This window comes from Fukomys damarensis, unplaced genomic scaffold (genome assembly GCF_012274545.1).
Source record: "Fukomys damarensis isolate Sample0158 unplaced genomic scaffold, DMR_v1.0_HiC HiC_scaffold_27, whole genome shotgun sequence".
NCBI classification, from domain to species: Eukaryota; Metazoa; Chordata; class Mammalia; order Rodentia; family Bathyergidae; genus Fukomys; species Fukomys damarensis.
Genome location: NW_022900939.1, coordinates 35761815 through 35788634, shown reverse-complemented (window position 1 = coordinate 35788634; position 26820 = coordinate 35761815). Strand labels below are relative to the sequence as shown.

At 44.2% G+C, this 26820-nt stretch overlaps 1 protein-coding gene across 1 annotated transcript in view; it reads left to right on the top strand.

Annotated features, from left to right (window-relative positions):
- The window catches only part of Impg1 (interphotoreceptor matrix proteoglycan 1), a 109721-nt gene that overhangs the window by 73435 nt on the left and 9466 nt on the right, over window positions 1-26820 (top strand). The window contains 6 exon segments of the mRNA XM_010617915.2: window positions 1774-2269; window positions 10742-10859; window positions 12431-12766; window positions 12769-12971; window positions 15302-15353; window positions 15356-15520. Of these exon segments, the coding sequence (XP_010616217.2) occupies window positions 1774-2269; window positions 10742-10859; window positions 12431-12766; window positions 12769-12971; window positions 15302-15353; window positions 15356-15520 (1370 nt within the window).

Here is a 26820-nt window from a genome sequence, read left to right as displayed (position 1 = left end):
TTTTTACTTGGACACTAGCTGAAGTTTTGCCAATTCTATCTTTTCAAAAGAACTAACTGTTGTTTCTTGATGTTTTGTATTTTTTGTTTCAATTTTATTTATTTATGCTCTCATCTTTATTATTTGTTTCCTTCTATGAATTTTGGATTTGGTGTGTCCTTGAGGTACATTCTTAGGTTGTTTGAAAACTTTTTTTTTTTTGAGACAAGTTCTTGATATGTAGCCCAGGCTGGCCTCAAACTCATACTGATCCACCTGCCTCAGCCTCCTGAGTGCTGGGATATTTGAAAACTTTTTGTCTGATACATAAATTTATTGCTATAATTTTCCCTCTTAGTACTGTTTATGCCATATCCCATGGATGTTGACATGCTGTGTTTTTGTTTTAATCTTTTCAAGGAGTTTTTTTTTCTCTTCTAATTTCTCTTCTCTTCTTTCAATTAGTCATTGATATTACACTCTCATACAGGAATAAAATGAACATGAAACAAATGTTTTATTTAAAAACTCTTAATAAGGGAATAAGTAAGATGTTATAACCAGTTCAAAGGGGGATTCAAACAACATACAGTCTTCAATCAGAAATGAGGGAATAAATGCACAAAAATAAATACAAAGCAGGCCAATATCCACAGAAAATAATAAACTGTATACCCTCTGGGGGAAAACATCTTCGCATTTCTATGGACAAGAATAATCTGCATTATGACAAGTATTCTCTAACTAAGAGATCACTAAGACAGCAAAAGGCACATGTTGCTAAGTCGGATAACATGGAGGGTACACGAGGTGGAACACTCAAATCTTTCATGCATCTTCCCAATACTCTTTTCTTAAAGTAATTTCACTGGTACATTTTAGATATATAATGACAGCCATCATTGGAGATTTGTACCTTTACATAATATATCTTCACTGTTATTTGTTCGCCATTCCCCTACCCTCCCTTCAACCCCTCCACCCCTATTTGCAAACTTTCTCTCCATTTTTTCATTTTCTTATTTTAATTCCCTTCCCTTCTTTTCTTCCCACACCCCTCCCACTTTCCCTTCCCCTTTGCAACTTTTCTTCCTAGTTCACATTATCTATTATTTACACTTTCACTTTCTCACACCAGAGAAGCTATTTGATATTTACACGTGTGTCCTATTTATTTCACTGAAGAGTATGGCCTCAGTGGACATCCACTTAGCTATAAATATCTCTAGTTTCTCATTCTTTATAGTTGAGTAGTCCTCCATTTTATTTTTTAAGAATCTTCTTTATCCAGTCTACAGCTGATGGGTAATTGGGCTGTTTCCAAGTTTAAGCTATTGCAAACAGTGCCACTATAAACCTGGTACACATATATTGCTGTGGTGTGATTCTTTTAATTCTTTTGGGAAGATGCCAGGAAGGGAATAGCTGGGTCCATTAGGACCTCTAATCCTAACTCTTTGAGGTATCTCCATACTGATTTCCACAGGGGTTGCACCAGTCTGCACTCCCATCAACAGTGGGAAATGGTTTCTTTTTCCCCACAACCTCACCTACATTTGTTATTAGTTGACTTCTTGATAGCAGTCATTCTTTCTGGGGTGAGGTGGAATCTGTGTTATTTTCATTTGCATCTCTCAAATGACCAGTGATGTTGAACATTTTTTCATATGTTTATTTACTATTTCTATTTCTTTGAGAAATGCCTGTTCATTTCAGTTGCCCATTTTTGGATTGGGTCTTTAAATTTGGGAGGTCTGTTTTTTTTTAATTCTTTATTCTAGATATATAATATAGTATATTATCATCTACTGTCATCTCTGCTGAGAAAGCCTACCATGAACAGCTTACTGTAGCAGAGATCACCAATGCCTGCTTTGAGCCAGCCAACCATATGGTGAAATTTGACCCTCACCATGGTAAATACATGACTTACTGCCTGTTGTACCATGGTGATGTGGTCCCCAAAGATATCATTGCTACCATCACCACCATCAAGACCAAGCACAGCATCCAATTTGTGGACTGGTGTCCCACTGGCTTCAAGGTCGGCATTAATTACCAGCCTCCCACCATGGTACCTGGTGGAGACCTGGCCAATGTGCAACAGGCTTTGTGCATGCCAAGCAACACCACAGCCATTGCTGAGGCCTGGGCCCACCTGGACCACAAGTTTGATCTGATGTATGCCAAGCACACCTTTGCTCACTGGTACGTGGGTGAGGGAATGGAAGAAGGAGAGTTTTCTGAGGCCCGGGAGGACATGGCTGCCCTAGAGAAGGATTACAAGGAGGTTGGATAGTAGACCTTTTTACATGGAAAGAGCTGTAGAGGACAAGATTGAATGGCTGGAAAGCTACCAAGATGCTGACATTGAAGACATCAAAGCACAAAAGAAGGAATTAGAAGAAATTGTTCAGCCAATTCTCAGCAGACTCTATGGAAGTGCAGGCCCTCGCCATACTGGTGAAGAGGATACAGCAGAAAAAGATGAGTTTTAGACACTGATTTGCAAGCGCTGTGATATTGGAAATACTGGACTCAGGAACTTTCGTTAGGAGAAAATGAGAGAACTTAAGTCTCGAATGTAATTGGAATCTTCGCCTCAGAGTGGAGTTGAAAATGCTATAGCCCAAGTGGCTGTTTACTGCTTTTCATTAGCAGTTGCTCATGTGTCATGGGGTGGGGAGAGATGACAAACTGGCCATCTTCAAAAAACTGGGTAAAAGGGCCAGGAATCTAGCTCAGTGATTCCGCCACCTGCCTCGCAAGTGCAAGGACCCAAGTTTGATCCCTGGTACCAAAAAAAACAAAAAACAAAAAAAAATTTAAAACTGGGTAAAAAAGTTGGGTCAGCAGTAGACCTTTGTCTGAAGGAGAGCTGGTAAAAATGTTTTCCCACATTGCAGGTTGTCTCTTCACACTATCGCTTGTTTCTCTTGCTGTGAAGAAGCTTTTTAATGAGAAGAGACCCCACGTGTCGATTCTTTGTGCTAGTTCACGTGCAACTGAGGTTTTGTTCATGAAATCTTTTCCTACACCAATGTCTTCAAGAGTTCCACCTAACCTCTCTTCCAGCTGGTTTAGTGTTTCTGTTTTAATATTAGATCTTTAATCCATTTTGATTTCCAATACTCTCTTTTTTAACATAAGTATAATTTGCAAGGTGTACTTTGAAATTTTTTATTAAATTTGAATTTCTAGGAATGCACCTAACAAGTAAAATAAAGGGATATTGTATTTGACTTTGTTTGAACTTTAACCGGTATTTCAGAAATTCACTTCTCTTATGACAGTGATACTTATGTTTCCAACACAACATCTGAATCAGTCTGCATTTATAGCTATGGAATCCAGTGGTGCTGAAGATATTTACGTATAAATACAAGTATTTACTTTATTGGGTACTTGGGATATTGCACTGCCTTTTGAAATATATGTTGTTATAAATTATTTTCCTTTTATTTCTTCTGTACATTACAGTTGTAACAATGCATTGCCTATTTTGAATAAAGTGAGTTAACTCGGCTATACCCTTTTTTATTTTTTTATTAAGTTTATTGGTACATTTTAGGTATACAATGCAGTTATATTCATCATTGGGATCTTGTACCTTTACCTGACTTATCTTGGTTTTTATTTTTCCCCATTCCCTAGCCCTCTCTTCACCCCTTCCACCCTTCCCTGTTTACAAAGACATTGTTTCCATGTTTTTCCTTTCTATATATTTTTTCTTTCCCCATTTTACCTTTCCCCTACCCCTCCCACTTCCTCTACTCTTTTTGACCTTTACACAATATCAGTTATACACATTGATCCTTATTTACACTTTTATTTATTCACACCAGAGAAACTATTCAGTATTTACACGTGTGACTTACTAATTTCACTTAAGAGTATGGCCTCAGTGGGCATCCATTTCGCTATAAATATCTCTAATTTCTCATTCTTTATGGCTGAGTAGTATTCCATTTTATTTTTTTAAAACATACACACACACACACACACACACATCTTCTTTCTCCAGTCTCCAGTTGATGGGCAAGTGGGGTGTTTCCAAGTTTTCACTATTACAAACTGTGCTGTTATAAACGTGGGTGAGCATATATCACTGTGGTATGATTCTTTTAATTCTTTTGGGAATTAAAAGTACTCTGTTCTCAGTACGTGTTTGTGGTACGTAATGATTATAATTATTGTGAAGAATCAGTACATGTACATAATACATCTTAATTCTTTTTCTTTTTTTTCTCTTTCCTTCCCCTCTTCCCTGCACCTTCCAATTCTTGATCCCCTTCTCATTTACAAAAGCTTTCTTTTCTTCTTTTTTCCTCAATTTTTTCATCCTCCCCCCGCGCGCTTTGTCTCTTGATGAAGGAAGCTCTCTTTTCAAAATCATAAAAGGAGCATTAGAAAATATTTGCTTTGAAAAGGGCAGAGTAGGTTCATTGGGTAAGGAATCTCTTATTACAACCTAGATCAGGTGAATGCAAAACCAACATGAGAAACCATGATCTTGAATGTCCTGTCTCCCGCTCCTTCTCTCCCACTCTTCTTCTTACCTTAAATACAAACATACTCCCTGTTGAAAAGCTTCCCTGTAAAGAGGAGGGTGACATCTGATATCCTTATTGAAGGTCAGGATACTGAGTTAACGTTCATTTCATTATGTTTTATGTAAATTTCAATGTATTGCTGTAAAATAAAGATATGGCTCACAATAACTATTCCAAGCCAAAAGCCAGTTTCTTTACAACATTCTGATCAAACCCAGAGTCAGAGACTGGGAGACATAAAACCCAGTAGTGTCAGGACCCTGAGCGTCTCTGTACCCAGTGGTTATATATTGCTGCATATCAAATGACTCCAAAATGTAGAGGCTTAAAGGACCATAAAATTTTTTTATCTGTCCCAGTTTCTGTTGGACAGAAATCTAGAAGTGACGTAGCTGGGTGATTCTGGAGATTAGAGTCTCTCACAAGGCTCGATCCTTTCCATCTTGAGTGCCCTCACGTGCCTGCTTCAGAGTCCTCAGCTGTGACACCATCTGCCTTCGGAATGTTGATCCAGAAGAGATCAGTGGAGGAAGTGGTGTCTTTCGTGTCCAAGCCTCAGCACCACCCAGCATCACTTCCAGGGTTCCGTGGATACCACCCTGGGCAGCGAGAGAGGGGGCTGGCCAGGAACTCGGCCCCAGGAAGGAAGGATCATCCACTGCCATGCCACAGAGTGGCTTGTGTGCTTTACTTGGTCCCCAATTCATCTTCCCTTAATATTAATCTCTATCATTCCTCAGATGTGTAGAAGTTATTTACTAACAGAGGGAAGAGAATGTCATTTTGGTTTGCAAACCAGAGCTGGCAAAGCAGAAGCCATCCAGAACTGAACTACGGCTTTCTTCTCACAGCTACACAAATCCGTATCGCAATGGTTTCATTTGTCCCTAAATGTTCATCTCTTCAGAGAAGACAACTACAAATTCGAAGGCCACCAATAAATCAGGGAAAGATACAGGGAAGTTCTTTTTTCCAAGTTCATACTCACAATTTCCTTCTATAGGAGTTGATTCTAAATTGAAAGCAAATAGAAATCCTGGTTTGTTTGTTTGTTTTTTAATGAAGGCAAAAAGTAATAAGGTATATATGACTGTGAGCCTTGTTGTTTTTAAAAGTAGTTTTATGGGCCAGGGATCTAGTTCAGTGGTTGTGGCGCCTGCTTCACAAGTGCAGGGACCCAAGTTCGATCCCCAGTACCAAAAATAAAAATAAAAGTAGTTTTATGAGGTAATATTTAACTCTAATAAGAGTTCACATGTGCCGCATTCCTGTTTAGAGTTAAAATGTAAAAACTAGACTGGAAAAACATGCTTTTGATTGATGGTTTGTGAAGAAGAATTTGGTATGTTTCTAAAAAGCAGAATGCACGCTTCATTCTAATGATGACTGCCAGTCAAGGGGACACCCATCCTTAATTACTTAATTACACCCTCCCTTAATTACTATTTAACATTTAGGAGAGACATAATTAGTCTCTAGCATTCTAATAACTCACATCAGGTAGAAAGTGCAGAGGGTAAAATCACCTGGCAGCTTATAAAATGGCTTGGGGCAGTGCCTTAGCTACTTTCTCATTACTGAGACAAAATACTCAACACCCCAAATTAAAGGAGGAAAAGTTTATTTGGCTCACAGTTTGTAGAGATTTTAGTCCTTAGTTGGCTGGCTCCAAGGCAGAGTGGCATGGGAGAAGGGCATCACAGAGGAGAAACAGTTCATGGTGGGCAAAGCAAGCAAGCAAGAGGGAAGACAAGCCTCTTTGTGCCCCTTTATACTCTAGGCTAGTGAAAATTTTTAAATGATAAAAGGATAGATGTAGCCCTACAAAAAATGTAGCTTAAATTTGGTCTACTTAATTTTACTTGACTTTAACAGAAGAAACTAAAATGACACTCAAGTAATTGCTGCATTTCAGCTAAACATTTCCTGATCTCATGAACTATTTATTCTTTTTTTTTTCCAGCTTTAATTGAGTTTATTGGTACATTTTAGGGATACAGTACAGTTACATTCATTGTTGGGATCTTGTACCTCTACATGACAAGTCTTGATTCTCATTTTTTCCCCTTACCCCTGCCCTCCCTTCATCCCTTGAACTATTTATTCTTAAACGAGCCTCAAAATTTAAGATTAACTTGAAGTCATTATCCCGTGCGCTGCACACGTCAGCATTAGACCGGATGTTTAATGTAATGCTGTGATAAAGTTGCTCGAACATAGATACTCATTCTCCTGACCCGCGCTCCCCCACTCCCCAAGAGTCAGTAATTAGGTGACTGTACCACTGTGAAGTTTCAGAACTGTCTCTGTAGTCACAACTCCCACAGCCTGTCGGAGAGATTTCCATATTTAAATGCGTAGGCCCACCTGTGAACCTCCTAGCGAAGCTTCTCCATTCCTGAGTTCTCTGGTTTTTCTCTTGATTGACTGGAATATTTAATCAGATATTTGTTCCCAGAGAGCTTTCAGATGCGTGGCTCCTGAGGGCTGGGCTCCTTACTGCCTGTGACTTCGTATGTGCAGGACAGGTGGCTGAATGTAAAGCTCCTGCCTGTCTCTCACTCATAAATTCGCCTCACTGCCTTTAGCTGTGTGATCAGCTGACTTCCCTGAGGCACAACTTTGTTTCTTTTCTCTGCTTTTCTTGGATAGAGAGTATTTCTAAATAGCTTCCTTCTTCAAACTAAATACCCAGACATTTTATTTAGCTTGGCTTTGTTTCAGTTCCTGATATGCAATGCTTGTCTTTCTAGTTCCTCCAGGCGCTATAACAAAATATCTTAGACTGGGTAACTTGGAAACAACAGAATTTTATTTCTCATTTATCTGGAGATTGGGAAGTCTAAAGTCAAAGCCCTGCCAGGTAGGCATGGGGTGAGAGCCATTACTTAGAGCACCTTCTTTTTTTTTTTTTTTTTTTTTTTTTATACTGGGGATCCAACTTCACCCTTGCACTTGCGAGGCAGGCGGCAGAACCACTGAGCAAAATCCCCGGCCCTCAGAGCACCTTCTGTCTGTGTCCTCACAGGGTGGAGGGAACACTGGTCACAATCAGGAGAGAGGGTCCCCTTTCAGAGGCCCCTCTCTAAAAGCCATCTTCTGGGTTGAGATTTCAACATCTGAATGTGGGGAAGATTAACATTCAGACCATCACAAGAAATATATCTTGCTACAGCTAGTTCATTTTGAATAATTTTCTGATATTATTTGGATTTCTAAATTCAAGTTTAATGTATCAGAAATTTTTTTTCTGTCATAACTTTCAGGACTTTTTCTGATCCATTGTTCTTTTGTTCTCCAACCTAAGAACACAGATAATATAAATGTTGTCTTTCATTTTCCTTTCTTCTATATTTATGATATCTTTTATGATCAGTTACTTAACTTTGCTCTTTTTAATATCATTTTAGTGATTTCCTGTCAGTAAGCTTGTCAGTATTGGCCTGGCTGCCTTCAGTCACATTTATTCCCTGTTTTACTAAATTTTTAAATAAGGACATTTTGGAAGTAAAATAGAGTTGCATCTCCAGGAAAATGGAATAAATGTATGTTTTCCTATTCCTCCTGTTAAGTACAACTAAATGCCCCGGACATTTTATACAAAACAAGGCTCACAAGACTGAAAGGCCAGAAGGAAAGGAGAACACTCAAGGCCCTGAGGCCCTTGGGAATGAGGTGATACTAAGCTTCCGAATTTTCTTTCTGAAAGTACTTGAAGAAACAGGCTCTGCAAAAGACACTGCTAAGAAGACAAGAAGTGAAAATCCGAGCTGAGAGAAAGCATCTGTTAAACCCCATATCTGACAGAGGACAAGTAGCCAGAATATATAAGTAACTCTCAAAACTCAGTAGTCAAACTATATTTCCAACTTTAAATGTGCAAAAATCCAGAGGGACCTTTTACCCACCGGGACCCACAGAGGCACATGAGCCCACGGCAAGACGTTCAATATCTTTGTTTATTAGTGAAATGCAAATTAAAGCCACAGTGAGATATCGCTGCGACCAAAATAAAATACAGCAACCCTATCAGATGTGGGAGAGTACAAAAGAGCCCGATCCTTTTCGTGTTGCTGGGGGAAATGTAAAATGGCAGAGACCTCCTGTAAAACAGTTTGGCAGTTTCCCCAAAAATCAAATATGCAGTTACCATCGAGCTATTATAGGGCATTTGTTATAAAGAAACTTTATTATAAAGAAACTGTATACAGTAAAGCTTAAGCATGAATGTTCATAGCAACTGGATTCCTGGTAGGCCAAGAACTAGAAACAACCCAAGGTGCCTTTCAGCGGGTAAGTGGTTAAGCCATCTAAGATGAATCTATATTACATAATGCTACTTAGCAACAAAAAGGAACAAATTATTGATACCTACAACAATTTGGCTGAATCCACAAAGGGTTATCCTGAGGGAGAAAAGGCAGTTGCAAATAGTTACGTACTGTCGTCCACGTGTATGGCATTTTCGAGCTGACCGTGTTACATAAATGGAAAACACGAGCGGCCGGCAGGTGTTAAAAAGGCAACAGGATGGACTTCCCGTGCCTAGACTATCAGCATCGTATACTGCAGTTCTCCAAGACGCCACCTTTAGAAGAATCCACGTAAGCGCTACACAGGATCTCATGTATATTTTTTTTTCTTCTTTATTGAGATAAAATTCCCCGTTTTAGTTACTGTTAGACAGTTCGGTGGGCTCTTATACACTCACAGTTTTGTGCAACACCACCTCCAAACCAGTAAAATTCCAGGAACCAGTTGTCGCCCTACAGGAAATCATGTAGCCACAAAGCAAGCACAGTCCTTCTCCTCGGTTTTCACCGATGCCGTTCCCTGCATTTCTTACAACTGCATTGGAATCTACAACCCTCTCCACCCGGCGTACTATGTATTTTCCTTGGCTTATTTTAGGTTTTGTTTCTCTGCCTTCCTCAGTAGACAATATGCTCTAGGCAGCCAGGAACTCTATTTTGTTCAGTTGTATCTTAGAACCTGGGATAAAGCCCGATACGTACTAGGATATCAGTATCTATTCACTGAATGAATTGATAATAAACACGTACTTTCTATCTCTACACGATTCCAAAATAGTACCTTGTTATTATATATAAGAATAGATTTGCTAGATATAAAGTTAAAATCTTGCTGGTCATGCCCCTTGAAGACTTAAAGGAGGTTGTGGAATCTCTCCTACAAGGTTTTTCTTTTTAAACATGAAGTAGGCCACTACTTGACGTCTGTGGCCCCCTGTAATAGATGGCCCTCGGCAGCATGCAAAGCAGCCTCACATCTGCCCGCCTCCTCCATGCCCTGCTCACCTCTGGCCACTAATACGACTTAGCAAGCACAACCCCACACCGTGCCCCTCTGCATCTGTGGCTGGATTGTTCCACCTTGGGCTTCAGCGGGGCCCAAGTTCTCCTACTCTGGATTGGCTCAATTCATCTGTAGCCCTGACTGGGGCAGATCTCTTATCTATAAGGCGACCAAAGAGCCACTTACTCTATACCCAGGAGCCTGGCTTATGGCTAACGCCCCTGCCACCCACACATGCACACAAACACTCTCCACCACTCGCGGGAGCTCTGCACACACCCAGCACAACAATAGAGTCCGTCTACTTTTCATTCTTCAGGATAAAATGAATGGCCTTGGCCTTTTGACTCGTGACTTTCCCATTGTAGTGTGTAAAACTTAATGTTGCATTGGCCTGTGTTGTTCCTGTGACTTAGTTTTTGCATAAGAATTAGTTGAACAGACAATTTACCCCCAAAGGAATTAACTATTGTCTTAGAAGGAAAGAGGGAGGAAGGAAATAGGAGTCTTTTAAAATCACACTTAAATTTGCTGCCAGGTTCCGCAAAGAAAAATATGTTACCCAGTTAAATTAATTTGAATTCTACATACACTTAATTAGTTCTCACCACATATATTTTCCAAGTAACATTCTGTACAGTATCTTTAAATAACCAACTGGGATATCAGTTAGGTAACTTGATTATGTTTGTTGTAAATGTGAATGTTTGTTAATATTACAATGCCACAAAGGAAGTAGGCTAGAAACCCACTGGCTGGTGATATAATGCAGTAGCCTATTTCCAGCTGAGTAAAGTTTATCCAAAGAGAAAGGTCTAATGAGACACTGACCCCAGAGCATAGCAAAGACATCCATCATTGTCTCAGAGCCTCCCGACTTTTTTCCTCTGTAGGGGCACAGAGAGCCCATCACAGGTGCCCACACCCAGGTGCATTTCCTAGGGCAAGGTGTCAACACAAACCACGATAACACCACACCTTTAAACCTACTCATCCCAGATCCTTTCGTGGGTATCTTAGCTCAGGGTGCCGTAACAAAATAACATGTAGTGAATGCATGAAACAACAAACATTATAAATCCAAAATCAAGGTGCTGGCAGATTTGGTTTCTGATGAGAACACTTCTCGTTTGCAGATGGATGCATTCTCGCTGTAACTTCGCACGGCAAAAGGAGAGATGATCTCTTTTGTGGCCATGGTTTTCAGGGTGCTGATCCCAATCCCTTTCATGAGGACTCCAGTCTCATGACCTGATTACCCCACAAAGGCCCATCTTCAAATACCATCACACTGAGGAATAAAGCTTCACTGAGTGAATCTGAGAGAGACCCAGACACTCAGTCCATAGTACAGAGATTTGAATGAGACTAAGTGTGCACAGAGACACTTGGGTGTTAGGAAACATTCCTGGCAGTCCCATGAAGTATGCCTGCACACACCTAGGCACTCTCAGGTGAAAGGAAAGAGGGTGTTTCTCTGAAATCTAGGCATAGTTCACCAATAGCCAGGTTTTATTTTAAGAAAGTAATAAAACTAATGTGATTCCCTACCTTCCAGAGTTGTTTATCACTTGCAATTTCAGTTGTGGTGATTGCACAGCAGTAAATTAGCCAACTGCAAGTCCAAAGATGATATCTACATCCAGACAGACCATTCATCATACTTAGCATCTGGGTCTCAGCAGAGCTTTCCCATTTATTTGCCAAAATGCCACTGAAATAATCAGAGGAAGCTACCTGTTTTGTTCACCTAATGCCTTCAATATTGTCCATAGCTCTGGAGTTTAGAACTATTTGGAGTACTTTAATTACCCATCAATCTTTTTAACTGAAAGTTTCATATAACCACTATCTTAGTTTGCAAATACTTACCGATTTTAATTTTAATTCCAAAAATGCAGTGCCCTTCAGTAGTTCAATGTGTATTTACCCAAGAAAGGAATGCCCAGGTGTGAAAATTATCCGAGTGTGATAATGTAATAGTGGCAAGGGTTTTAAATATTATGAAATATCTAGCAAGTTGTACGGTTGATATAAAGTTTAATTATATGTGGCACTGATATATTTACACTCAATAGCAGTTTGCAAACAGGTAAGTTATTTAGTGAGCTTAGCTAGTTCTGAATGAGCAAAATTAAATTTTAAGTGATAAAATGACCAAAATGTGGTCATTGAATCCAAAAACTTCAGTTACATAAAATGCAGATTTATACTGTTGGAAGATAAATAATAATTGTTCAGGGCCAAAACTGTACAGAAGGGGAAGTGGTGTTTAAATCTAATTCAATGCCAGCTATGGTTTGGGATCTAAATCCATTCCAACAGTGACTTGTCAGTTTGTGTTGCTTGACCCATGGACTGTGCAATTCCAGAATTCTAGGTACCTAGTACTTTTGGGTCTCATATTCCTAGTCAGAGAGCCACCCTTTGCCTAGTTCTGGATACAACATTGCCTGCCCTTCAATTTCTCTTTTTAAAAAAAAATACCATTTAAATGATCAACGCAAATATCCTTTTTTTTTTTTTTTAATTAAGCCTAACTTTGAATTGTTCCCCCCCTCTGGGAACCACTTGGACAATAGAATTGGTCATAGGCGCTTCCCCCACCAGCCGTTCTCGGATTCCGCCGACAGAGGTCTCTCCTTTCCTATCACAAACTCTACTACTCTCTACCACATCAAGGGTCTTCTCTCTCACTGGTCAGAGCACCACGGACATAATGTCTGTTGACCAAACAGTAGCAGTCCAAGAGGCCACCATCCCCGCTCGTGATTCTTCTGCCACTGGTGAGTTGGCTCTGGAAAGCTCACATTCGCCCGTATCTTCGGGGGATGGCAGATTGAGAACAGATGGCCAGGATACGATCAGCGACCTCGATAGAATGGCTGCGTCTAACGCTCCTTCCTTGTTGGAAGAACTGGGACCCCAGATCATTTCTCAGAGAGAGCCACGCCTGTCCCAGCTCTGCAGGACATCACCACTAGCTCTATGACCAATGCCACCAAGAGCTGAGAGCTGGTGGTGTTCTTCAGTCTGCGTGTTGCTAACGTGCCCTTCTCCAACGACCTGTTCGACAAGAGCTCTCAGGAGTACCGAGCTCTAGAGCAACAATGCACACAGCTGGTGAGTGGATGCCGCTTACCCTTCTCAACTATCTGTGCGTCTCTTTCTTCCCTTTCATTTTTGTACACTGGGCAATGCATACTTAGAAGAAACAAGCCCCTGGGAGAGCTGAAGCTGGGGGCATTCAGCTAGTTTTGAGATGGATTCAGACCCAGGCAGGGAAGGGAAGTCTGTGGTAGACACTCATGGGAGATGTCACCGCTCTGCCTCCTCGGAATGAACGGATCCTAAAATCTCCTCATTGCAATGCCTCCTCAAGTATTCTACCGGAAATAACCCCTAACCACTGCAGTACTGAATTTGGAATCTAAAAGCCGCTGTGGCTCAACTTTCCCGCAGTTGTAACCACCTGATGAAGGACACAGAGCCGCTGGGGCTCATTGCAGATGAGTTCAAGCAAGGGCTTCCCTTGTAGCCCCTGGTCTCTGACAAACAGTGCGGAACGGATCGTGGTGGCTCATGTCTTAGCTCATTAACACCCCCAGACCACGTGTTGACTTCTCCCAGTGCGATACAAAGCAGATACACAGTGAGAAATGCGGGACTATGATACCTCTACGTAGTCGTAGCTAATCAAACTAAGCTGTACAACGCGTGCCACACAGATTGCCGGATCTCTGACAATAACAGGGAAAACGCTTGGTGTAAGTGAAATCGTTATATAAATGAAATTCCACACACAATCCAACTTCTCGGGTGAATGTTTTAAAGTAAGACTCTCTGTGCCACCTTACACGCACACTACACACACACACTCACACACACACACACACACACACACACTACCAGGTATGTAGATACTGGGATGATCCTAAGTACAAGTCTCAGTGAACTCAGTCCACTTTTCCACTTGGGTTTATGCTAAGACTTGCATTAGCCACAAGGTCATTTCCCTTTCACGTGATGGGTGGGAGAGCTCAACTCTCCAGTGTCATTCAAAGACAGACTTCTTCCACCTGTGGCCCTGTGGAGCCCAGCGCTGTCTTCTCCTAGGCATGGTCAGAGCCAGGTCACTGGTATATCTGTTTCTACTTGCAAGAAGGGTAATAAGAAGCAGCCAAGGGACAGTAAGCCCCTGTCAGCCAGTGAATCCGAGGCTCCTGGGACCGCTCTACTTAACTTGTATGCTGTTGGAGGAATACAGCTGTGGTCACGCCCTAGCCCCAGGAGGCTGGAAACTGAGTCCACTTGGATCCCATCAAGCACTGGGGAATCAGTTTGGGAGAAGGGGAAGCTAGCTGACTGTACAACAACTGGAGGAAGACAGAAAACCCCTACCCAAGGCCAAAACAGTGCTAACATATGAAGTAAGAGTTCAGTCAAAGAACTGTAGAAGCAAGCAGGACAGAGGGAGTTGGAAAGAGCTTCAAACTCTAGGTAAAATGTTCTTTTATTTTCATAATAATCTCGTGAGGGAGAAAGCAAAATGTGGGTCAGAATCATAGTCAAAATTCTGGTAGGGCAGAGACCTGGGCAAAGAGAAAGCAGGTCTGGGTCAATCCAGGAGACCACAGATGGCATCTGTGGGCAGCTCATCAGTGAGGGTCTCACTCCCACAGCCAGAAACAAGCAGACACCATGGAGCTGCAGCTCACTCCAAAAAATGATCTCCATGATGGCTGTGCCTCACAGGAGGGACTGTGAGGGCACCTGAGGGGACCTGGAGATTATTAAACTACCCTTTGGAAGGGACTCCCTAGGGCATCTCTTTCTGTAGTCCATTCCAATTCAGGGGCACGGCACTCACCAGGCTAGTTAGGGACAGCTTCAGGACCAGATCCAAGGCTCCTAACAGCCAGTTCCCTGCTCATCTCCCAGACCCCATTGTGTGGTTTGGCTGTGTCAAAGCTGGTGCTGATTTCAATGGGTCGCCTCAAATGTGCCACTTCCAGAGAGACATCTCAGTCTGGAATGTGATTTTGTTTATTTTTTTTTTTCTTCTCTTGACTCAACCTGCCCGTCCAGCTGTGCTATAGCACTGGCTTGGGTTTTTGGAAATCATGTTTTCACATTTCATCATGAAGAAACCTCTAGCCACCCATCTCAATACCAAGATAGAAAGAGGGAGATAGAGGACACAAATATTGCAAATAGATCATTAAGTCGTGGTGTTCAGGCCTCCTATTAAATCCACAAACAAAATCAACAGAAAGAAACTGAAATGCGTGCCTGAGACAATGAGCAGTGAGGGTGAACAGGAATGAATAATAAACTACCTAGTGTTGGGCCGGGGATGTAGCTCAGTGGTTCCGTCACCTGCCTCACAAGTGCAAGGACACGAGTTCGATCCCCGGTACCACAAAATTTCAAAACTACCTTGCGTTTTGCAGCTGGTTCCGTATCTATGATCCACTCTCACAGGTTTTAAGCAACTTGAAATACTTACTTCAGAAACGCGAGTGTGATTGTAAACAGCAAGATGAGGGTCGTTGAATCCGTGCCCTACAACCTCGTGGAGGCTGTGCACGGCGTCTTGGACAATCTCTGTTCCACGGCGCCCCAAAAGCTGGATCTGGAAATAGACAGCTTCTCTCTGAACATCAAACCAGGTAAAAGAATCTGACAAAGGAAGTTCTGGGAACTTTCGGTTCATTTTGTTTTGCTTTGTTTTTGAGCATATTGTTCAGCTGTCGGAGCTGCAGAGCTGAAATTTAAGTGACACTCTGTACAACAGCCTTTTGGAGGCTCCAGGTCACGTTATCTGACAGGGAGAGGGCTAAAACATGCAGGTTGAAGTTTCCCTACATCAAAAAGCAAACAGCAAGCGTGCCTCTGACTTTGCCATCTGAGTGCTTCACTTTCATTTCAGAACAAGGCTTTCGCTGTGCTTGAGAAATGTTTTTAAATGGAGCCCAAAGCCAAGCTCATTTACATTCTGCTAGGAGTCAGAAACACTCTCTCAGTGATCAGCAACAATAACTTGAAGTAGAAACCAGCTGAACCACCTCTTTGTTCTACAACTCAGGATGGGTTCTACCAGTACTCCAAGGAGAGCGAAACAACCAGATCACAATTCAGACTTAGAGAAAGGCACTGCACCACCACCAGTGAAAGAGCGTTCCAGGAGGGCATGGTAGTGCACGCCTGTAATCCCAGCACTCGGGAGGCTGAGGCAGGAGGGTTGCTGTGAGTTCGAGACCAGCCTGGGCTACATAGTGAGTTCCAGGTCAGTCTCAACTACATAGTGAGACCCTGTCTCAAAAAACCAAAAACAAAAAAAGCATTCCAGCTCTACAACCATGAGTAGCATAAGACAGAGTTAGGCACCAAGATGATCTTAAAGGAAAGGGACTTAGCCCAGTGCTGTGAGACAGAAAGCAGATGTCAGCTCTGTTGACACAGCAGAGCTTTGGTACCAGTGTAACCAGCTGCATCCAAATCTGGAACTGTTTTCACCAGTAGTCTCACACTTGCTCTATCTAACTGAAGGGAATTTTGTTTGTTTGTTTTTGATTTTTAATTCTCTGAAGTAAAAGAGGGGAGAGTTTCACACTTGCTGCCAAAGAGACTTTTCTTTCAGGCAGGTCAAAGCAAAACTTCCCAATTGGCAATAAATGAGTGGAGTGAATCTTTAACACTTTCTCCTGCTCTCTGTGAGCTAACAAAGAAGGCCGGAGAAAAGGCCTTGGGCAAAAATGCAAGCCAAAAGGCACAGGAGGAAACATTTCTCTTAGCAACTTGAAGAAAACTGCCTCTCTGCTTTAATGAATGGGATTATTAAAAAGACAGAGCACCCATGGGCATTGAGCCCACATAATTCCTGCCAAACAGGAGCAGCTAAGCGAGCGCTTTAGTCCCCCAAAAAGTGCAATTGTGGCGAGGTGGCGCTGCTTCCCCTAAACCACGCGCAGAGCTGAGATGGAGCCAGGGCTCCTGCCAGGAGACTGATCTGTCCCTGGGTTGCTAGAGAACAGGAAGTGTATGGGGAGAGCTTGGAAAGCAGGAGGGAGGTCACAGCGCAAACCACCCCTTCCGTGCTCCAGCTGGGGCCTATCCATCCAAGGTCAAGGCCAGGAGCCAACCTGAGACAGGAAGAGGCCAGCAGGAGAGCCCCGGCATGCACAGAGGGGACAGGTTTTCGGTGCCTCGGAAAGGGGGTGGGGAGCTGGGGCTGTGTCACCGGGTCTGCTCAGGGACACTGATGTTGGAAAGATGGCTCGGGGTCCACAGCCCTGAATGCAAATCCTGTGTGCTAACAGCAGCCCCGTATTTGTCACAACTGGAGAAAGAAGATGACATCGGGCGTGAGGGTCGGCATCCGCCCCGCGTACGGCCGGACTCGCCTCAGCCGCCCGTGTCAGTCGTTACGGTTGCGACACGGCTGTAGTCACCTTGACTGCTGATCTGTGACCTGCACAGGGTACGAGCACGAACCATTCGAGAAAACAACTTAAAAGAGCATGTCAGATTATCCGTGCATAGGTCGGAGCTGAAATTATTTTCACTAATTTCCCATGAGCGGCTCTACTATGTGGTTTTTCCTCTAAACCGGCGTAGAAACGAGTCCTAGCTGAAGCTGCGTTCTGCTATGCTGCCGGCTGTAAGAATGGCTCCAGGCTTCCCAGTACACCGTGGGGCACGTGGCCAATCCGTACCCTAGTGATGGAACAGCTGAGGAGCTCCTAGGGAGAGGCACGCTAAAGTCAGGCGCAGCAGAGGACAAAGGGACACGTACTGAACGAGTGAAGGACCACGCGTGGCGTCCACGAGGGAGGTTCTTTGCAAATGCAGGCGGAACGCTACACCAAACTTGACAGTTAGATAATAGTCCACGCTCTGTTCCTTCCTAGGTACCTGGACAGGAAGATGAAAAAAAAGTTTTTTTTTGAAGTCTCACTGTGTAGCCCAGGCTGGCCTCGAAATCATCAGTTCTCCTACCTCAGTCTCCCAAGAGCTGGGAAGAAAACCTACATTTTTTAACGCATGAAAATTTCAGAAAATAATGAGTGAATGAATGTAACAAGTCACTCAGAAATGGCTGTGGTGAGCCAATTAAAATGTGAGTGATACTTCAACCAAAAGCTTGAGCAGAACTAGAAAGTAAAAAAAATGGTTATTCAACTTAAAAAATGCGCAACAAACTGAATTCATCTCTATCCATCAAAATGTATAAAGTCAGTTTCCCAAAGGGGTCCTAGTGATACTATGTGTGTGTGAAGGCAAGAAGCCAAACTGTGCTAAATGTTTTCCTTCTGGTCAACCCTGAGGGCTGGGGAGAAGGCTGGAGCAAGCAGGGAAGGCACAGAGACGGTCACTGACCAGATGAGCTTCCTCACCCACCGCTGGGCATCCTGGTGTGGTGACTTCTCCAAGGCACAGGGCAGACTCACCACATAACCAGCAGGTGGGCAGAAAGCCGCTTCCTGGGACCAGCTTAATCCATAACTGTCACATTCACCCACAGCACCTCGTATGAATGAAAGGCCTCAGCCAAAGGAGGTGTAGCAAAGGGTCAAGAGACTGGTGAGACTGTACTGAGGTCAAATTGATGTCTTTTTCATTCATAAATAGTTTTAAGAGCTCTTTGCTTTGCCAGACATTGGACAAATCCCTTGTAGGCTTGGGAGACTGCCCAAGAAGCAGTACTGAAAAGAAATGTCAGCTCACTGAGACCTAGAGTGTGAACAGGAGATGATGGAGAGCATTCTTGTCCACCTCTGAGGCAGCCTGCGACAGTGGGGGACAGGGAGGGTAGAGCTGGTGGCGGCAGCTACGAAAGACCAGGCTGTGGGCCAGGACACAGCAGGGCACAGGCCTCTGGGATTCAGCCGGTGGCCTCGGACACACAGGGAGCGGGTAGCACTCACTGTGCCGAACTCACGAACACGCCCAGCCCTGTCATCCATCTCCTCCTGCTCACCACAGTGCCTTGGTCCAGGCCAGAGGCAGCACAAAGCCCAGATCCCCACTCTGCATCCATGCATTTTATCATTCTATAAATCTGCATATCTCACAAAATGTCTTCAACATGAAGTCTAAAACACTGCTCTTTTTTTTTAAAAAAAAAGCATATACTGTTATATCAAGATGTTTCCAATACTTCTGTAAAACTTCAATTTAGGAAGATAAATATATAATTAATCTTTTTTTGTTTGCTTTGTTAGGGCTAGGAATTGAATCTATGGCTTCATGCCTGCAAGTCAAATGCTCTGCCACAGAGATATGTCCCCAGCTCCCTGTTTTACCTATAGAAGAAATAGGTGTCTAAATTTTAAAATAAGTTAAGGATACATATGCCAAAGATTTCCCATCATTTTCTTCTTTTTTCATCTAGCAACATGACAGCTCTTTTGCTCCTAGTCTCTCTCTGTGACGGGCTGCTCCAGACGTTCTTGGTGGGATATTTGAGGAATAGCTGTCAATTGACAAGTAAGCTGATTAAAATGTCCTCCTCGTAAAACTAACCAGTGACACCAGGTGACCGTGCTGCCCGTATGCGTGTGGGTTCCTAGAGCTGAGACACAGCAGTGCCATCCTCCAGCAGGGAGAGGAAAAGGCTGCCAAGACACTGATAATCAAAACCCCCAACAGCCCGGAGGTCCATCTTAGCAAAGACAAGAAATTTCCCTGACGTAGGCTTTGATCCTTTCAGTCTGCCCGAACTCAATGATGCTAGTCCAGTCTCTCTGAAAGCGAACTTGAAACAGGAAATCACCAGGGAGGAAAAAGGGCAGTTGTTGGAAACACTGTGCAAGCTGTAATTGAAAAATAAAGTGAATGTTTTCATGTTTTAGAAATATTATTAGAGTAAAAGACACGCTGCCCTGGATCCCCTTCCAAATACTACCCCCCACACACTCCGAACGCACTCACCGCACCACGCTTGCCATTTCTGCGGCAGGTCTGGAAGTACTCTTTAGTGAGTGTCTTCAGTTGGCAATTTTAACTTTGGAGAGGAACCAGAAGTCATTTGGGGCCAGACCCCCGAACACAGTGGGTGAGGACACCCCGCCGTGTGCACATGACCCTACCCTTCACTGGATGGCACTGGGAGGCAGCATTCTTCGTATTTTCTTATCCACGCCTCATAAGATATTCACAAAAGATGATGTCCAGAACCGCTTCAAGTGCGGGAATGACGGGATAATAGGTGTGCTCAAGACCCGGGGAGGGCGGCCTTTTTAAGCCATTGTTTTTCTTTTTCTTTGTTATCAGTACAGTTTGTAGTACATGATGATTACATCCAGGGTGGAGAGTTACTACGTGTACATAACACATCTTAATTCTTCTTATGCCCCCTTCCCTTTATCTCTTGGTCCCCTTGTATTTGTAAAAGAAGTTTAAATGTTGGCTGTATATTTTGATCACCCCTTCCTGTCAGAAAGAAATACCTAGGTTTGTCTACGGCAGACAATCTTGAGGTTCTAGCCTTGAAAATAAAGAAAGCAGCCTACAATTTTAACCTCTTCCTGGGCAGGGTGGCTAAAACACCTAGCAGAACTGAGCTGCTGGATGTCCTGCCCTTTTGCCCTTCCCTGGAGACCTTCTTGGGGGAAACAGCAGACAAGGGTCAGGGTGCCCCAAGAGTGAGGCCTTCCCACCCTGTCCAGAGTCCCTCGGGGTCCCTGGGCCTCTAGATTCCCCTCCCCTCCTTGCCTGTGCAATGAATCACTCCCCAGATACAAAAACCATCACTGTCAGGCTGGAGATTTATCTCAGTGGTTCCACCACCTGCTTTGAAAACCATCACTGTCCTACAAATAGGCAGTGAATATATGCCACAGTTTTATTTTTAAAATTAACTCATGCGTCATTAGAGTAAACATAGTATAAGGAAGATATAGAAGCTGGGGTTTTATATAGCCAAAGACCAAAAGAAAATAATGGAGTAGGACTGGTAAATACCAGGAAGCACAGTCCCTGGATCTGAACAATGTCCTAGGCATTAACTTCTAACTTCACAGAGCTGTAAAATGTCTGAATTGTAATCAAAATAGCAAACCATGAGTCAAACATAGTTATTGCCTTCCTGGTACCAGCAAACTTTTTCTTCGAGGGCCACATAGTAAATATTTCAGACTTTGCAAGCCAAAAGGCAAAGTGAAAGACGTGACACCAGTGCTTAGATAACCATTTTAAAATGCACAATCCCTTCTTTTGACTTGCAGGTTGTACAAAGACAGACAGCTGTCAGAGTGGCCCACAGGTGGTCCTTCTTTACTTGGTGGCATTTTGCTGTGCTGACATGACTTTGAAGTCATCCTGGCAATGTTTTTCCCCTTATTTCTAAATGTTAGATCATTTTCCTAAACCATCAGTGATTACCTGGCTTCCTACTCCTCTGGCCTATGTCTTTACCGTTATAGAAAAGAAGTCAAGAATAAAGAACGAGAAAATAGATTCATTCATAGGAAAATGGATACATATGGAAGATATACTCCTAAGTGAAATAAATAAGTCACACATGTGTAAACACCAAATAGTTTCCCTGGTGTGAATAATCTGCAATAGTACATAAGATCCTAATAAGATTACTGACATTTAGAAATGGGAAGAAAGGAGCTAAAGGTGTAGGGAAGGTGGGACGAGTAGGGGGAGGGTAATAACGGAAAAAGAAAAATATGTGAGAGAATGAAAAGATGGAAATAAAGTGTTTGTAGATGGGGAGGGGAGGAGGGGGTGAAGGGAGGGCAGGGGTAAGGGGAAAAATGAGAATCAAGACTTGTCATGTAGAGGTACAAGATCCCAACAATGAATGTAACTGTACTGTATCCCTAAAATGTACCAATAAATTCAATTAAAGCTGAAAAAAAAAGAAAAGAAGTCAAGAAATGATAACGCAAGCGTGACTTGGCTTCGGAGTTTATTCATACACTCCGTGGTCAATTATGGATTTGCTGCCACAAGTCAGACACTATTATAAGCACCAGGACCCAATGATGAATCGACTCTCTCTGTCCACAGACAGCTAACTGACTAGCAGGAGAAACAGAACAAACACAAACGTCTGTGAAGCGGTCTCCCTGGGTTCCACACAGGAATGGTGTGAAGCTCAGGGGACAGAAGTGAGGGGACCACGGGAGGCTTTGCAGAGAGATGATGTCCCTGACGAGGCCTTGGAGGATGACGGGAGAGCAGGACAGAGAAGGGTGGGGAGGAGGCGCCCAGGCACTCGCCTCACAAGCTTCAGGTACAGAGGAGGGAGGGAAGAGGTCAGACGAGAAGAGAAAGCAGGCTGAGCCGGGTCACAGAGAGCCGGCTTGGTCTCCAAGCTCTTCCCCAACCTGCCAAATCTGTGTCCACCTCAGTGTCCCATCTTACTTTCTCTCCCACCGTGTAGGGTTTTTTAAAGTTAGACTAAAATTGTTGCAGAACTCCAGCAGTCTTTAAAGTAAGTATGCAATAGTCCTGAATGTGTTCTAAAACCATTCATTCACTTGTGAAAATGCTAATTTTTGGAGAGTACCTATACAAATATATAAATAGGTTAAAAGGGTGATACATAGATCAGTGCTTTTTTCCAAAGCTTTGCTGAGGTAAAGAGTTAGAGGGCGCCTTTGTGAAGGCCACTCATCCAGAAAAAAAATTTAATGCAAAAATATAAGGCAAAACTAATGAGATCATTTAAAGATTTTAAAAGATTCTAAAAAATATTGAGGGGAGGAATCCATGCTAAAGAAAATGGCGTCAAGGCCGGGGATTTAGCTCAGTGGTTCCACTGCTCTTCTCACAAGTGCAAGGGCCTGAGTTTGATACCACAGCCTAGGAAGTGGGTGTCCAGAGGCCTAGAGAGAGGCCAGGACCTCAGCGGGAGCCAGAGAGGGGGGTTAACAGGACTCGGGACGGTGAGAGCCCAGGAAGAGGAAGCAGGGACCAGAATTTGCCAGGGAAGTGGGACTGTGGCCAGAGGGGCGAGGGGGCCCAGGGAGACAGGAGAGGACGGCTCGGGCCAGAGAGGAGAGCCAGAGGCGACTAGCAGCAGCTCCAGAGGCTCGGGTGAATAACCAGTGCAGGCTACTGACAAGAACAGCTCAGAGGTGACCAGAACCGTTTGCAAAAAGAAGAGCAGAGGCCAGACTGGAAGCAGAGTGGGTTCCTGATGGCGATGAGGGCCCTGCGCAGCCACCGTCCGGGCCTCACCTCGGAGGGGGCCTTGCAGAGCTGCAGCCCCGAAGGAGATTTACACCTCAAAGGGGAACAACGGAAAATTTGCAATGGAAAGTTTTCGAAGGTAAGAAGGGGTGATCTGGGGACTTGGGTGTGGAAGACCCCCGCAGGAAGGGCGACGGTGAAGATGAGAAGAACTTCCTGTCTCTGCCCTACAGGACCCATTTACTTGGTTCTGTTTGCAAAATCGGAAACTAATTCCAATCAAGTCTTTTCTTTCCACCCCATGTCAGAGTAGGAAAGTAGTTTGTAGTCGTCAGTGCTGGGAAGGGGAAAGGCTCTGTTTCCATGGCCAGCAGCACCAAAAGAGGAGGAAGAGGAGGAAAAAGAGGGGAGGGAAGGGGAGGGGAGCGGGAGGAAGAGGAGCTGTCTGGGGCCAGCAGTCGTCTGTTAGCCTGGAGGATCTCTGAAGGGGAGAGAAGCCCACACTGCTGTTACAGTGGTGGGTTTGCCATTCACCTCCTGAAAACGCTGAATAAATGAATCTGTGATGTAACAGTGTAAACCAATGTTAGAACTTTCTGTGATTCATCAACTGAGAAGCCCAGTAAATCACGGCTGGCTTGGTTTTCTGCCCGCATTCCCAGCAGCCAGCATCGTCTTTCATGTAGGCTGCTATGAAAATTCTGCAGAAATACACAGGGCTTTTATGCCCGCGAGCTGTGCAGGTTGAAGATCTCAAAAATGCAAAGCCACATCTGACTTATTCTCACCTTCCTGACACCTCCTCTACATAGGCAGACCTCGTAGCTGTGGACGGTAAGGTAAACACTGTGACCCATGACTGTCTGGCGTACAGGATGCTTTCGGCAAAAACGTGCATGGACAAACTCTTTTCCCTGGAAAATGCATTGTCAGACTCCCTTTAGCTCTGAGAGGTGGTAGATTGTCATTCGTCACAATAAAGATAACAGGAATAAGAGCTGCTGTTCATTGACACTATTTGAATCCGAGTAAATCATAATGTCACACAGTCGGCAGAACCCCCTTCCCTCTCATACAATTGGAGACACTGTTTCAGAGAATTGTAAATAACTTATTTTTTAGATTTTTTTTTTTTTTTGTACCAGGGATTGAACTCAAGTCCTTGTGCTTGCAAGGCAGGTGACAGAACCACTGAGCTAAATCCCCGGCCCCAATAACTTATTTTTTAATGGTCACACACTTGCCAAGTGCTGGAGCCAGAGTGCAGAGCAAGGGTGGCCACCGCCTTTGACTCAGCCTTGTGGCCTCATCCAGAAAGGAATCTTTCAACCCCCCTCCCCCTCTGGGTACTCAGTGGCTGTTTAATCTATTTAGAAAAACCAACAATACACTTTAAGTAATCCTAAGTTAATTCTGTTACTTTCTACACTTTACCAAATGAAATTCCCCATAATATTTTGTCATAGCCCTTCCTAAAGTGAAAAGAGAAAGAAAAAAAAAAGCCTTTGATTGTAAGAACAAGTCTCAAACTTCCAAAGGCCCCTTTCTATCCTCTGTTAGAAGCATCTCTTCCCGGCTGGGGCAGTGCCAGGGACTCCCTTTCCAGGAGAGCTGCCCTGTGCCCTCCGCGGGCCTCCACACCCAGCCGGCTCCTGCCCTTGCCTCCTGACAACTCATCACTAGGGACCCTGCTCGACCCCCACAGCCAATAGGGAGCCCGAGAGCTGGCTGCGCTGCCTGGAACCTTTTGCCCCTCTGCAGCCTCCTGCCACCAAGGTCACAGTGAGCTCAGAACCTCCACAGTGGCACTGGGCCTCCTTCCTGCCCATGAGGCAGGCGGTGGGCCACGAGCCCCATTGGCTGGGCTCTCTTCAAAGGACAGCAGTCCTGGAGTCTGCCTGGGGGCTCCTGCTCACCCGTCCCCATCAGGATGGATGACAATTCGTGTGGCCCAAGTCCTCCGTCTTACCAACTACAAGGCTCCAGTTTCCTCACTTGTGAAAACTGTCAGAAACATCTGCGTGTGGAAATTACGGAAATCCCAATGAAGACACCTCATGGTGCTCGGTGAGCGTGAGCTTCCATTTGTAGAGGCGGTTGCCATTTCCGCCCCTGCACAGCTGGAAGTCCATGGTCACCGTCCCCGGGGACACTGCAGGGACACGTCCTGACGCTCCGACCGCACACGGCTGCGTCCGGGATGTTAAACAGAAGGCCAGGCCATGCGGGTGCCAAGGTGGACCTCGACCTTTCCCACCCACTGCCACCAGCCCCTGAGGTGCCCCAGACTCACGAAGGCTGGGAGCACGGGGCTGTCCTGCTTCCAGAAAAGCCACCGGCATTGGCTGAGGGTCCAGTGAAGTTACCATGCCATGGAACGGTCCCGAGCAGCCCTAAGAATCGCAGCAGAGGTTGCCGAGCATGTGCGCACCCCTGGAGAGGGTCTTCGATGCCGCCAAGGTAAAAACAGTCTACTGACAAGGGGTTCGATCCCAATCGGGGACCAAGGTCGGTAAACTTGCCAAGAGGATTTCATTTCCTCAGCTCTGCATAACACCTGTGTGACTGGAAAATAGCCTCTGTTTTTTTTTTTTTCCATCCTAGTCTACTGCTGATTTCAAGTCTCTTGCCCTTCCTCTTTCGTGCTATCGGCGCACTTCAGACGGAGGGTTTTAGGTTGTTGCTACATGATGTGTGATTATTTTCATCACTGACCTAATCTAGAGCAATGACGTGGGCTAAGCTGTTTTTTGGATAAATGCTAAGGAGAAGCGGCTGGGGAGAAGCACAGCCAGGACCTGATGACAGCGCAAGGGCGCCATTGCTCAGAGGTTCTGCTGAGCTCATTCTCCGGAGAGCCAGTCCTTCCTCCTCTGGCTCACCTGTGGGCATCCTCCCTAGAATCAGCCCAGTTGTCGGTCTTTGCCTAAAACCCAACGTTCATTGAAAGATGACAGGAAGTAAAAAGAGCCATCAAAATATCTAGGGGAAGTGTTTTTAAGGTAATACAAGAGGAAGCAATCTGTGTCGCTTCAGAGTGGTCTCTGCCGAACCTAACTCGTTGCCTTCATTTGCGGTGTCAGCAGCGGTCCAACAGCGCCCTCTTGAGGCTCTTTCCTTCCCTCGCTCCTCACAGCCCACGGTGTGGGAGAAGAGAGCACATCCGCAGAGATCTTAGACCCAAGTCTGCTTCCCTGAGTCTGGCTTCCTCGCGTGCGAAGTGAGCAAATTAGTCTAGAAGTTCTCCAAAATACCCTCTAGCTTTAAAATCCTACCTGAACTCTACATTTTTATATATGGATAAAATGAAACCTAAAGCACTTACCCAGGCTGAGAATCTCAGGGCTGCAAGTTCTGAAAAGCCAGGTTGGTATTTGCCAGATGAATGAAGAAAGAAGGAACACATGAACGTCTTGTACGTAGGAAGTCACACACAGCGACCGACTAAGCCGCTGCCTCTCCACTGCCTGCCACTGAGAATGGGACAAATGAAGTGATTTCTAAACTGGTTGCATCCATCCTTCAAATACACCTGACTCGGGACCCGAGAATTGGACAAACTCACTGCTTCAGCGCCACCTCCCTCCCTGTGCAATGTGCAACTTTATGATTCATAGCCTGCGCCTGGCTAAGTTCATGGAAATCATGGTAGAATGGAAAGGTTATTTTCACAGGGAAGTTTAGTTTTGGTCACTTGCTATTTTCTGTTCAAAGCAGAACCCATGCATGTAGCTGTGTAGGTTAAATCTGTTTCTCTATTGCAGAGGGAAATGGAGCTCCTGACTATTCCCTCCCGGCCTCTGTTTTCAAGAACACA